Below are 13022 nucleotides of genomic sequence, written 5' to 3' on the forward strand. Positions count from 1 at the left end.
CTACAGTGTGTGTGTCAGAACGTGGACTACAGTGTGTGTGTGTCAGAACGTGGACTACAGTGTGTGTGTCTGAACGTGGACTACAGTGTGTGTGTCAGAACATGGACTACAGTGTGTGTGTGTCAGAACATGGACTACAGTGTGTGTGTGTCAGAACATGGACTACAGTGTGTGTGTCAGAACGTGGACTACAGTGTGTGTGTCAGAACGTGGACTACAGTGTGTGTGTGTCAGAACATGGACTACAGTGTGTGTGTCAGAACGTGGACTACAGTGTGTGTGTCAGAACGTGGACTACAGTGTGTGTGTGTCAGAACGTGGACTACAGTGTGTGTGTGTCAGAACGTGGACTACAGTGTGTGTGTCAGAACGTGGACTACAGTGTGTGTGTGTCAGAACGTGGACTACAGTGTGTGTGTGTCAGAACGTGGACTACAGTGTGTGTGTCAGAACATGGACTACAGTGTGTGTGTCTGAACGTGGACTACAGTGTGTGTGTCTGAACGTGGACTACAGTGTGTGTGTCAGAACGTGGACTACAGTGTGTGTGTGTCAGAACGTGGACTACAGTGTGTGTGTCAGAACGTGGACTACAGTGTGTGTGTCAGAACGTGGACTACAGTGTGTGTGTGTCAGAACGTGGACTACAGTGTGTGTGTGTCAGAACATGGACTACACTGTGTGTGTTGTAACCATGCTAACCCTCCCCTCTTGTATCTCTCCTGTCTCTCCAGACCTGAGGCGGATGACGGCAGGCTTCATGGGCATGGCTGTAGCCATCATTCTGTTTGGCTGGACGATAGGTGTTCTGGGATGCTGCTGGGATAGAGGACTGATGCAGTACGTGGCAGGATTACTGTTCCTCATGGGAGGTAAGAGGACAACAGAGATACTGTTCCTCATGGGAGGTAAGAGGACAACAGAGATACTGTTCCTCATGGGAGGTAAGAGGACAACTCAGATACTGTTCCTTATGGGAGGTAAGAGGACAGCACAGATACTGTTCCTCATGGGAGGTTAGAGGACAACACAGGTACTGTTCCTCATTGGAGGTAAGAGGGCAGCACAGATACTGTTCCTCATGGGAGGTAAGAGGACAACACAGATACTGTTCCTCATGGGAGGTAAGAGGAGAACACAGATACTGTTCCTCATGGGAGGTAAGAGGACAACACAGATACTGTTCCTCATGGGAGGTAAGAGGAGAACACAGATACTGTTCCTCATGGGAGGTAAGAGGACAACACAGATACTGTTCCTCATGGGAGGTAAGAGGACAACACAGATACTGTTCCTCATGGGAGGTAAGAGGACAGCACAGATACTGTTCCTCATGGGAGGTAAGAGGACAACAGAGATACTGTTCCTCATGGGAGGTAAGAGGACAGCACAGATACTGTTCCTTGTGGGAGGTAAGAGGACAACACAGATACTGTTCCTCATGGGAGGTAAGAGGACAACACAGGTACTGATCCTCATGGGAGGTAAGAGGACAACCAGATACTATTCCTCATGGGAGGGTTACTGTGAGAGGACAACACAGATACTGTTCCTCATGGGAGGTAAGAGGACAACACAGATACTGATCCTCATGGGAGGTAAGAGGACAACACAGATACTGTTCCTCATGGGAGGTAAGAGGACAACAGAGATACTGTTCCTCATGGAGGTAAGAGGACAACTCAGGGGATTACTATTCCTCATCAGGGGGAGGTAAGAGGACAACACCAGCTACTGTTCCTCATGGGAGGTAAGAGGACAACAGGGGAGTTACTGTTCCTCAGGGGAGGTAAGAGGACAACACCAGATACTGTTCCTCATGGGAGGTAAGAGGACAACTCAGATACTGTTCCTCATGGGAGGTAAGAGGACAACTCAGATACTGTTCCTCATGGGAGGTAAGAGGACAACAGAGATACTGTTCCTCATGGGAGGTAAGAGGACAACACAGATACTGTTCCTGTGGGAGGTAATAGGACAACACAGGGGGTTCCTCATGGAGGTAAGAGGACAACACAGATACTGTATCTCATGCGAGGAAGAGGACACCAGCTCAGGGGGTTACTGTGAACGGGAATAGCACCAGCTCAGGGGGGGGGGGTTACTGTGAATGGGAATAGCACCAGCTCAGGGGGGGGTTGCTGTGAACGGGAATAGCACCAGCTCAGGGGGGTTACTGTGAACGGGAATAGCACCAGCTCAGGGGGGTTACTGTGAATGGGAATAGCACCAGCTCAGGGGGGGTTTCTGTGAACGGGAATAACACCAGCTCAGGGGGGGTTACTGTGAATGGGAATAGCACCAGCTCAGGGGGGGGTTGCTGTGAACGGGAATAGCACCAGCTCAGGGGGGGTTGCTGTGAACGGGAATAGCACCAGCTCAGGGGGTTACTGTGAACGGGAATAGCACCAGCTCAGGGGGGTTGCTGTGAACGGGAATAGCACCAGCTCAGGGGGTTACTGTGAATGGGAATAGCACCAGCTCAGGGGGAGGTGCTGTGCTGTGAACGGGAATAGCACCAGCTCAGGGGAGGTTACTGTGAACGGGAATAGCACCAGCTCAGGGGGGGTTGCTGTGAAAGAGCATAGCATCAAGAGCCACATCGAGGACTGTGTGGTGTGGAGGTGCTGAGGAACTCTCATTAGTAGTGCTGGTGACTCTGATTAACAGCCTGCATTCTCCATGCCCCCACACACACACAGGGAGACAGTGGCGGTAACATCACACTAATAAATTATGTCATGCACAGCAGAAGGGGAGGGGGGGGGGAGAGGGGGAGAGGGAAAGAGAGAGAGGGGAGGCAGAGGGAGAGGAAAAGAGAGAGAGAGAGGGAGAGAGAGAGGGGGTCAGAGGGAGAGAGAGAGAGGGGGAGAGAGGGAGAGAGGGAAAGAGGAGAGAGAGGGAGAGAGAGAGGGGGTCAGAGGGAGAGAGAGAGGGGGGAGAAACAAGAGAAAGAGGGGGAGAGAGAGAGGGAGGGAGAGAGAGGGAGAGATAGAGGGAGAGAGAGAGAGGGGAAAGAGAGAGGGGGGGAGAGGGGGGGGAGAGAGAGGGAAGGGAGAGACAGGAGAGAGAGAGAGAGAGAGAGAGGGAGAGATAGATGGAGAGGTGAAAGAGAGGACAGAGAGATGGTTACAATAGAAATGAAGAAAACAGAGGGAATAAAGCAGGTCAGATTACTGTGGCCAGGTCAGATTACTGTGGCCCGGTCAGATTACTGTGGCCTGGTCAGATTACTGTGGCCAGGTCAGATTACTGTGTCCAGGTCAGATTACTGTGGCCCGGTCAGATTACTGTGGCCCAGGTCAGATTACTGTGGCCAGGTCAGATTACTTTGACCAGGTCAGATTACTGTGGCCCAGTCAGATTACTGTGTCCAGGTCAGATTACTGTGGCCCGGTCAGATTACTGTGGCCAGGTCAGATTACTGTGGCCCAGGTCAGATTACTTTGTCCAGGTCAGATTACTGTGGCCAGGTCAGATTACTGTGGCCAGGTCAGATTACTGTGGCCAGGTCAGATTACTGTGGCCAGGTCAGATTACTGTGGCCAGGTCAGATTACTGTGGCCAGGTCAGATTACTGTGGCCAGGTCAGATTACTTTGTCCAGGTCAGATTACTGTGGCCAGGTCAGATTACTGTGGCCAGGTCAGATTACTGTGGCCAGGTCAGATTACTGTGGCCAGGTCAGATTACTTTGTCCAGGTCAGATTACTGTGGCCCGGTCAGATTACTGTGGCCAGGTCAGATTACTGTGGCCCGGTCAGATTACTGTGGCCAGGTCAGATTACTGTGGCCAGGTCAGATTACTGTTGATTGATTGTGGCCAGTTTTCTGATGTTATAGTTGTGCAGGTCAGATTACTGTTCCGGGCAGGTCAGATTACTGAGGGGAGGCTAGTCAGTTACTATAGTTCAGGGTACTGGGGAGGCTCAGTAACAGTGACTATAGTTCAGGGTACCGGGGATTACTGTGTCCAGGTCAGATTACTGTAGGTCAGATTACTGTGGTTCAGGTAGATTACTGTGACTATAGTTCAGGGTACTTTGGGAGGCTAGTAACAGTGACCAGTTCAGGGTACTGTGGGGAGGCTAGTAACAGTGACCAGTTCAGAGGGTACTGGGGGAGACTAGTAACAGTGACTATAGTTCAGGGTACTGGGGAGTCTAGTAACAGTGACTATAGTTCAGGGTACTGGGGAGGCTAGTAACAGTGACTATAGTTCAGGTCAGGGTACTGTGGCCCGGACTAGTAACAGTGACTATAGTTCAGGGTACTGTGGGAGGCTAGTAACAGTGACTATAGTTCAGGGTACTGGGGAGGCTAGTAACAGTGACTATAGTTCAGGGTACTGGGGAGCCTAGTAACAGTGACTATAGTTCAGGGTACTGGGGAGGCTAGTAACAGTGACTATAGTTCTGTGGCCGGGTACTGTGGGAGGCTAGTAACAGTGACTAGGTCAGTTACTGTGGCCCAGTCAGTACTGTGGGAAGTAGTGACTATAGTTCAGGGTACTGGGGAGACTAGTAACAGTGACTATAGTTCAGGGTACTGGGGAGGCTAGTAACAGTGACTATAGTTCAGGGCAGGTCAGTACTGGGGGAGACTAGTAACAGTGACTATAGTTCAGGGTACTGGGGGGAGACTAGTAACAGTGACTATAGTTAAGGGTACTGGGGGGGAGACTAGTAACAGTGACTATAGTTCAGGGTACTGGGGGGAGACTAGTAACATTGACTATAGTTCAGGGTACTGGGGGAGTATAGTAACAGTGACTATAGTTCAGGGTACTGGGGGAGACTAGTAACAGTGACTATAGTTCAGGGCAGGGTACTGGGTGAGACTAGTAACAGTGACTATAGTTCAGGGTACTGGGGGGAGGCTAGTAACAGTGACTATAGTTCAGGGTACTGAGGGAGGCTAGTAACAGTGACTATAGTTCAGGGTACTGGGGGGAGACTAGTAACAGTGACTATAGTTCAGGGTACTGGGTGGAGGCTAGTAACAGTGACTATAGTTCAGGGTACTGGGAGGAGACTAGTAACAGTGACTATAGTTCAGGGTACTGGGGGAGACTAGTAACAGTGACTATAGTTAAGGGTACTGGGGGGGAGACTAGTAACAGTGACTATAGTTCAGGGTACTGGGGGAGACTAGTAACAGTGACTATAGTTCAGGGTACTGGGGGAGTATAGTAACAGTGACTATAGTTCAGGGTACTGGGGGAGACTAGTAACAGTGACTATAGTTCAGGGCAGGGTACTGGGTGAGACTAGTAACAGTGACTATAGTTCAGGGTACTGGGGGGAGGCTAGTAACAGTGACTATAGTTCAGGGTACTGGGGGAGGCTAGTAACAGTGACTATAGTTCAGGGTACTGGGGGGAGACTAGTAACAGTGACTATAGTTCAGGGTACTGGGGGGAGGCTAGTAACAGTGACTATAGTTCAGGGTACTGGGGTGAGACTAGTAACAGTGACTATAGTTCAGGGTACTGGGGGGAGGCTAGTAACAGTGACTATAGTTCAGGGCAGGGTACTGGGCGGAGACTAGTAACAGTGACTATAGTTCAGGGTACTGGGGGGAGGCTAGTAACAGTGACTATAGTTCAGGGTACTGGGGAGGCTAGTAACAGTGACTATAGTTCAGGGTACTGGGGTGAGACTAGTAACAGTGACTATAGTTCAGGGTACTGGGGAGGCTAGTAACAGTGACTATAGTTCAGGGCAGGGTACTGGAGGGAGGCTAGTAACAGTGACTATAGTTCGGGGTACTGGGGAGGCTAGTAACAGTGACTATAGTTCAGGGTACTGGGGAGACTAGTAACAGTGACTATAGTTCAGGGTACTGGGGGAGGCTAGTAACAGTGACTATAGTTCAGGGCAGGGTACTGGGGGAGACTAGTAACAGTGACTATAGTTCAGGGTACTGGGGGAGACTAGTAACAGTGACTATAGTTAAGGGTACTGGGGGAGACTAGTAACAGTGACTATAGTTCAGGGTACTGGGGAGACTAGTAACAGTGACTATAGTTCAGGGTACTGGGGGAGTATAGTAACAGTGACTATAGTTCAGGGTACTGGGGGAGACTAGTAACAGTGACTATAGTTCAGGGCAGGGTACTGGGTGAGACTAGTAACAGTGACTATAGTTCAGGGTACTGGGGGGAGGCTAGTAACAGTGACTATAGTTCAGGGTACTGGGGAGGCTAGTAACAGTGACTATAGTTCAGGGTACTGGGGGAGACTAGTAACAGTGACTATAGTTCAGGGTACTGGGTGGAGGCTAGTAACAGTGACTATAGTTCAGGGTACTGGGTGGAGGCTAGTAACAGTGACTATAGTTCAGGGCAGGGTACTGGGTGAGACTAGTAACAGTGACTATAGTTCAGGGTACTGGGGGAGACTAGTAACAGTGACTATAGTTCAGGGTACTGGGTGGAGGCTAGTAACAGTGACTATAGTTCAGGGTACTGGGTGGAGGCTAGTAACAGTGACTATAGTTCAGGGCAGGGTACTGGGGGGAGGCTAGTAACAGTGACTATAGTTCAGGGTACTGGGGGGAGACTAGTAACAGTGACTATAGTTCAGGGCAGGGTACTGGGGGGAGGCTAGTAACAGTGACTATAGTTCAGGGTACTGGGGGAGGCTAGTAACCGTGACTATAGTTCAGGGCAGGGTACTGGGGGGAGACTAGTAACAGTGACTATAGTTCAGGGCAGGGTACTGGGGGAGACTAGTAACAGTGACTATAGTTCAGGGCAGGGTACTGGGGAGGCTAGTAACAGTGACTATAGTTCAGGGTACTGGGGGAGACTTGTAACAGTGACTATAGTTCAGGGTACTGGGGAGACTAGTAACAGTGACTATAGTTCAGGGTACTGGGTGGAGGCTAGTATCAGTGACTATAGTTCAGGGGACTGGGGGAGACTAGTAACAGTGACTATAGTTCAGGGTACTGGGGAGGCTAGTAACAGTGACTATAGTTCAGGGTACTGGGGGAGGCTAGTAACAGTGACTATAGTTCAGGGTACTGGGGAGACTAGTAACAGTGACTATAGTTCAGGGCAGGGTACTGGGGGAGACTAGTAACAGTGACTATAGTTCAGGGTACTGGGGAGACTAGTAACAGTGACTATAGTTCAGGGTACTGGGGAGACTAGTGACAGTGACTATAGTTCAGGGTACTGGGGGAGGCTAGTAACAGTGACTATAGTTCAGGGTACTGGGGGAGGCTAGTAACAGTGACTATAGTTCAGGGTACTGGGGGAGGCTAGTAACAGTGACTATAGTTCAGGGTACTGGGGGAGGCTAGTAACAGTGACTATAGTTCAGGGTACTGGGGGAGACTAGTAACAGTATCAGCGAGGCGGAGGTGTTGTTGCCTGGGGGGCATCGTCCGTGGATCTATTGGGGGTGATGTGCAAATTGTAGTGGGTGTCGGGTAGGTAGAGTTGATATGATCCTTGACTAGTCTCTCAAAGTCATTTAGTTCAGTGCTACGGGGCGATAGTCATTTTGTTCAGTGCTACAGGGCGATAGTAATTTAGTTCAGTGCTACGGGCGATAGTCATTTTGTTCAGTGCTACAGGGCGATAGTCATTTAGTTCAGTGCTACGGGCGATAGTCATTTAGTTCAGTGCTACGGGGCGATAGTCATTTAGTTCAGTGCTACGGGCGATAGTCATTTAGTTCAGTGCTACGGGGCCATAGTCATTTAGTTCAGTGCTACGGGGCGATAGTCATTTAGTTCAGTGCTACGGGGCGATAGTCATTTAGTTCAGTGCTACGGGCGATAGTCATTTAGTTCAGTGCTACGGGGCGATAGTCATTTAGTTCAGTGCTACGGGCGATAGTCATTTAGTTCAGTGCTACGGGGCGATAGTCATTTAGTTCAGTGCTACGGGGCAATAGTCATTTAGTTCAGTGCTACGGGGCGATAGTCATTTAGTTCAGTGCTACGGGGCGATAGTCATTTAGTTCAGTGCTACGGGGCGATAGTCATTTAGTTCAGTGCTACGGGGCGATAGTCATTTAGTTCAGTGCTACGGGGCGATAGTCATTTAGTTCAGTGCTACGGGGCGATAGTCATTTAGTTCAGTGCTACGGGGCGATAGTCATTTAGTTCAGTGCTACGGGCGATAGTCATTTAGTTCAGTGCTACGGGCGATAGTCATTTAGTTCAGTGCTACGGGGCGATAGTCATTTAGTTCAGTGCTACGGGGCGATAGTCATTTAGTTCAGTGCTACGGGCGATAGTCATTTAGTTCAGTGCTACGGGCGAGAGTCATTTAGTTCAGTGCTACGGGGGCGATAGTCATTTAGTTCAGTTACCTTCGCTTTCTTTGGAATAGGAGCAATGGTGGCCATCTTGAAGCAAGTGGGGACAGCAGACTGGGATAGGCAGAGATTCAATATGTCCGTAAACACTCCAGCCAGCTGGTCTGCACATACCAATTTGGTCCTGGTCTGAAGTAGTGTCCTATAGAGGGTTGTTGGGTGCCATTGGGTCCTGGTCTGAAGTAGTGTCCTATAGAGGGTTGTTGGGTGCCATTGGGTCCTGGTCTGAAGTAGTGTCCTATACAGGGTTGTTGGGTGCCATTGGGTCCTGGTCAGAAGTAGTGTCCTATACAGGGTTGTTGGGTGCCATTGGGTCCTGGTCAGAAGTAGTGTCCTATACAGACAGGGTTGTTGGGTGCCATTGGGTCCTGGTCAGAAGTAGTGTCCTATACAGGGTTGTTGGGTGCCATTGGGTCCTGGTCTGAAGTAGTGTCCTATAGAGGGTTGTTGGGTGCCATTGGGTCCTGGTCTGAAGTAGTGTCCTATAGAGGGTTGTTGGGTGCCATTGGGTCCTGGTCAGAAGTAGTGTCCTATACAGGGTTGTTGGGTGCCATTGGGTCCTGGTCAGAAGTAGTGTCCTATACAGGGTTGTTGGGTGCCATTGGGTCCTGGTCAGAAGTAGTGTCCTATACAGGGTTGTTGGGTGCCATTGGGTCCTGGTCAGAAGTAGTGTCCTATACAGACAGGGGTGTTGGGTGCCATTGGGTCCTGGTCAGAAGTAGTGTCCTATACAGGCAGGGTTGTTGGGTGCCATTGGGTCCTGGTCAGAAGTAGTGTCCTATACAGACAGGGGTGTTGGGTGCCATTGGGTCCTGGTCTGAAGTAGTGTACTATGCAGGGGTGTTGGGTGTCATTGGGTCCTGGTCAGAAGTAGTGTCCTATGCAGGGGTGTTGGGTGCCATTGGGTCCTGGTCAGAAGTAGTGTCCTATACAGACAGGGGTGTTGGGTGCCATTGGGTCCTGGTCTGAAGTAGTGTACTATGCAGGGGTGTTGGGTGCCATTGGGTCCTGGTCTGAAGTAGTGTCCTATAGAGGGTTGTTGGGTGCCATTGGGTCCTGGTCAGAAGTAGTGTCCTATAGAGGGTTGTTGGGTGCCATTGGGTCCTGGTCAGAAGTAGTGTCCTATAGAGGGTTGTTGGGTGCCATTGGGTCCTGGTCAGAAGTAGTGTCCTATAGAGGGTTGTTGGGTGCCATTGGGTCCTGGTCTGAAGTAGTGTCCTATAGAGGGTTGTTGGGTGCCATTGGGTCCTGGTCAGAAGTAGTGTCCTATAGAGGGTTGTTGGGTGCCATTGGGTCCTGGTCAGAAGTAGTGTCCTATAGAGGGTTGTTGGGTGCCATTGGGTCCTGGTCTGAAGTAGTGTCCTATACAGGGTTGTTGGGTGCCATTGGGTCCTGGTCTGAAGTAGTGTCCTATACAGGGTTGTTGGGTGCCATTGGGTCCTGGTCAGAAGTAGTGTCCTATACAGGGTTGTTGGGTGCCATTGGGTCCTGGTCAGAAGTAGTGTCCTATAGAGGGTTGTTGGGTGCCATTGGGTCCTGGTCAGAAGTAGTGTCCTATAGAGGGTTGTTGGGTGCCATTGGGTCCTGGTCAGAAGTAGTGTCCTATACAGGGTTGTTGGGTGCCATTGGGTCCTGGTCAGAAGTAGTGTCCTATAGAGGGTTGTTGGGTGCCATTGGGTCCTGGTCAGAAGTAGTGTCCTATACAGGGTTGTTGGGTGCCATTGGGTCCTGGTCTGAAGTAGTGTCCTATACAGACAGGGGTGTTGGGTGCCATTGGGTCCTGGTCTGAAGTAGTGTACTATGCAGGGGTGTTGGGTGCCATTGGGTCCTGGTCAGAAGTAGTGTCCTATACAGACAGGGGTGTTGGGTGCCATTGGGTCCTGGTCTGAAGTAGTGTACTATGCAGGGGTGTTGGGTGTCATTGGGTCCTGGTCAGAAGTAGTGTCCTATGCAGGGGTGTTGGGTGCCATTGGGTCCTGGTCAGAAGTAGTGTCCTATACAGACAGGGGTGTTGGGTGCCATTGGGTCCTGGTCTGAAGTAGTGTACTATGCAGGGGTGTTGGGTGCCATTGGGTCCTGGTCTGAAGTAGTGTCCTATAGAGGGTTGTTGGGTGCCATTGGGTCCTGGTCAGAAGTAGTGTCCTATAGAGGGTTGTTGGGTGCCATTGGGTCCTGGTCAGAAGTAGTGTCCTATAGAGGGTTGTTGGGTGCCATTGGGTCCTGGTCAGAAGTAGTGTCCTATAGAGGGTTGTTGGGTGCCATTGGGTCCTGGTCAGAAGTAGTGTCCTATACAGACAGGGTTGTTGGGTGCCATTGGGTCCTGGGCAGAAGTAGTGTCCTATAGAGGGTTGTTGGGTGCCATTGGGTCCTGGTCAGAAGTAGTGTCCTATAGAGGGTTGTTGGGTGCCATTGGGTCCTGGTTGGGTCCTATAGAGGGTTGTTGGGTGCCATTGGGTCCTGGTCAGAAGTAGTGTCCTATAGAGGGTTGTTGGGTGCCATTGGGGACACAGATAAACAGCCCAGTGGTGTTACACACCCAGCTCACAGAGTCAGGGTGGAATTACACCCTCAATCTACACACACAAGAGCGGAACCGTTGGGGAAAAAAAGTAATGTATTTTAATGCTGTACAGTGGACAGTTTTCTGCTTGTACAAAATGTTCACAGTCTGAATGTGTTGGAAATTGGTTCTCCAAAATAATGATGATAGGAATGTTGTATTATATTACTGATAAACGGTTTCACACTCAAACACCAAGTGAACATCGTTCTTATTGCATCAGTGTAACCCCTCCCTCCCTCTCCCTCCCTCCCTCCCTCCCTCCCTCTCTCCCTCCCTCCCTCCCTCCCTCCCTCCCCTTCCCCCCCCTCCCCTCCCTCCCTCCCTCCCTCCCTCCCTCCCTCCCTCCCTCCCCTCCCTCCCTCCCTCCCTCCCTCTCTCTCTCTTCCTACCTCCTCTCTCCCTCTCTCCTCTCCCTCTCCCTCCCTCTTCCTACCTCCTCTCTCTCTCTCTCTCTCTCTCTCTCTCTCTCTCTCTCTCTCTCTCTCTCTCTCTCTCTCCTACCTCTCTCTCTCTCTCTCTCTCTCTCTCTCTCTCTCTCTCTCTCTCTCTCTCTCCTCCCCCTCCTCCCTCTTCCCACCTCCTCCCTCCTCCCTCTTCCTCCCTCCCTCCCTCCTCTCTCTCCTCCCTCCTCTCCTCTCTCCCTCCCTCCCTCCCTCCCTCTCCCTCTCCTCCCTCCCTCTCCCTCCCCCCTCCTCCCTCTTCCCACCTCCTCTCCTCTCTCTCCTCTCTCCCTCTCTCCCTCTCCTCTCCTCTCTCTCTCTCCCTCTCCTCTCTCTCCTCTCTCTCCTCTCTCTCTCTCTCTCTCTCTCTCTCTCTCTCTCTCTCTCTCTCTCTCTCTCTCTCTCTCTCTCTCTCCCTCCTCTCTCCCTCCCTCCCTCCTCTCTCCTCCCTCCTCTCTCCTCTCTCCTCCCTCCCTCCCTCCTCTCCCTCTCTCTCCCTCCCTCCCTCCTCCCTCCTCCCTCTTCCCACCTCCTCTCTCTCTCTCTCTCTCTCTCTCTCTCCTCCCTCTCTCTCTCTCCCTCTTCCCACCTCTCTCTCTCTCTCTCTCTCCTCTCTCCCTCTTCCCTCCTCTCTCTCTCTCTCTCTCTCTCTCTCTCTCTCTCTCTCTCTCTCTCTCTCTCTCTCTCTCTCTCTCTCTCTCTCTCTCTCTCTCTCTCTCTCTCTCTCTCTCTCTCTCTCTCTCTCTCTCTCTCTCTCTCTCTCTCTCCTCCCCAGGCACCTTCTGTATAATCTCTCTCTGTACCTGCGTGGCGGGGATCAACTTCGAGCTGTCCCGTTATCCTCGCTATCTGTACGGCCTGCCGGACGACATCGGCCACGGCTACGGCTGGTCTATGTTCTGCGCCTGGGGAGGTCTGGGGCTCACCCTCATCGCTGGTTTCTTCTGTACCCTGGCTCCCTCCGTCCAGCCCATCCCTCGATCCACCTGCCCCAAGTCGAGGCAGGAGAACGGGACGGTCTGCTAGAGGGACTGGGATGGAGGATAGAGGGACTGGAGGATAGATAGATAGCTGACTACACCTTTAACCACACAGGACAGCCGTAACAAAAGAGAATTTAACAAACAAAAATGTAACAATGAGTTGACAAATCCATGCATTCATTTAATGAACCATTTTCCTGGCCACTTAAAGACAATGTTTTGTTTTTTCTTTGTTTAAAGTGTGTGTGTGTATAAACATGTTTAAAGTGTGTGTGTGTGTGTGTATAAACATGATCTGGTTTCTTGAAAAACAATTGTTGTGTTTTTTTAAACACACGAACTGACAGAAAAGTCTAATCATCGATCTGAAGTTGTGCTGGAGGAGGGGGGGGGGTTGTAGTCGGGGAGCGGATGTTGTGATGCTTGAAATGGATGTACCATGAAACGGCCTTCTCTACTGGGAGGAACCTTTCAGTAATGAACGATGACAGACGGATGGACAACAGGGGACGGTAGTGACAACAACGGGGGGGACATATTGGACATTACACTTTTCAGCAGGAACATTAAGTCTGAACCTCAGAGGAAGTCATCATGGTGACCAGCCTCTACCCCTTCCACAACAAGGGATGGGAGTTACAAGAACAACAGTCTGAACCTCAGAGGAACTAACTCATCATGGTGACCAGCCTCCACAACAA

The 13022-nt window shown here is 50.9% G+C and overlaps 1 protein-coding gene across 1 annotated transcript; it reads left to right on the forward strand.

Moving 5' to 3' along the window:
- Positions 1 to 734: 734 nt before the first annotated feature.
- Positions 735 to 12686, forward strand: LOC127921590 (transmembrane protein 178B; the record flags this gene model as incomplete). The annotated part of the gene is made up of 2 exons (XM_052505179.1): positions 735 to 872; positions 12114 to 12686. Coding segments are annotated over 2 exons (389 nt in total), but the record flags the coding sequence as incomplete, so codon positions are not given.
- Between the last annotated feature and the right edge of the window lie 336 nt (positions 12687 to 13022).

The sequence above is a fragment of the Oncorhynchus keta genome, unplaced genomic scaffold (genome assembly GCF_023373465.1).
Source record: "Oncorhynchus keta strain PuntledgeMale-10-30-2019 unplaced genomic scaffold, Oket_V2 Un_contig_2269_pilon_pilon, whole genome shotgun sequence".
Classification (NCBI taxonomy): Eukaryota; Metazoa; Chordata; class Actinopteri; order Salmoniformes; family Salmonidae; genus Oncorhynchus; species Oncorhynchus keta.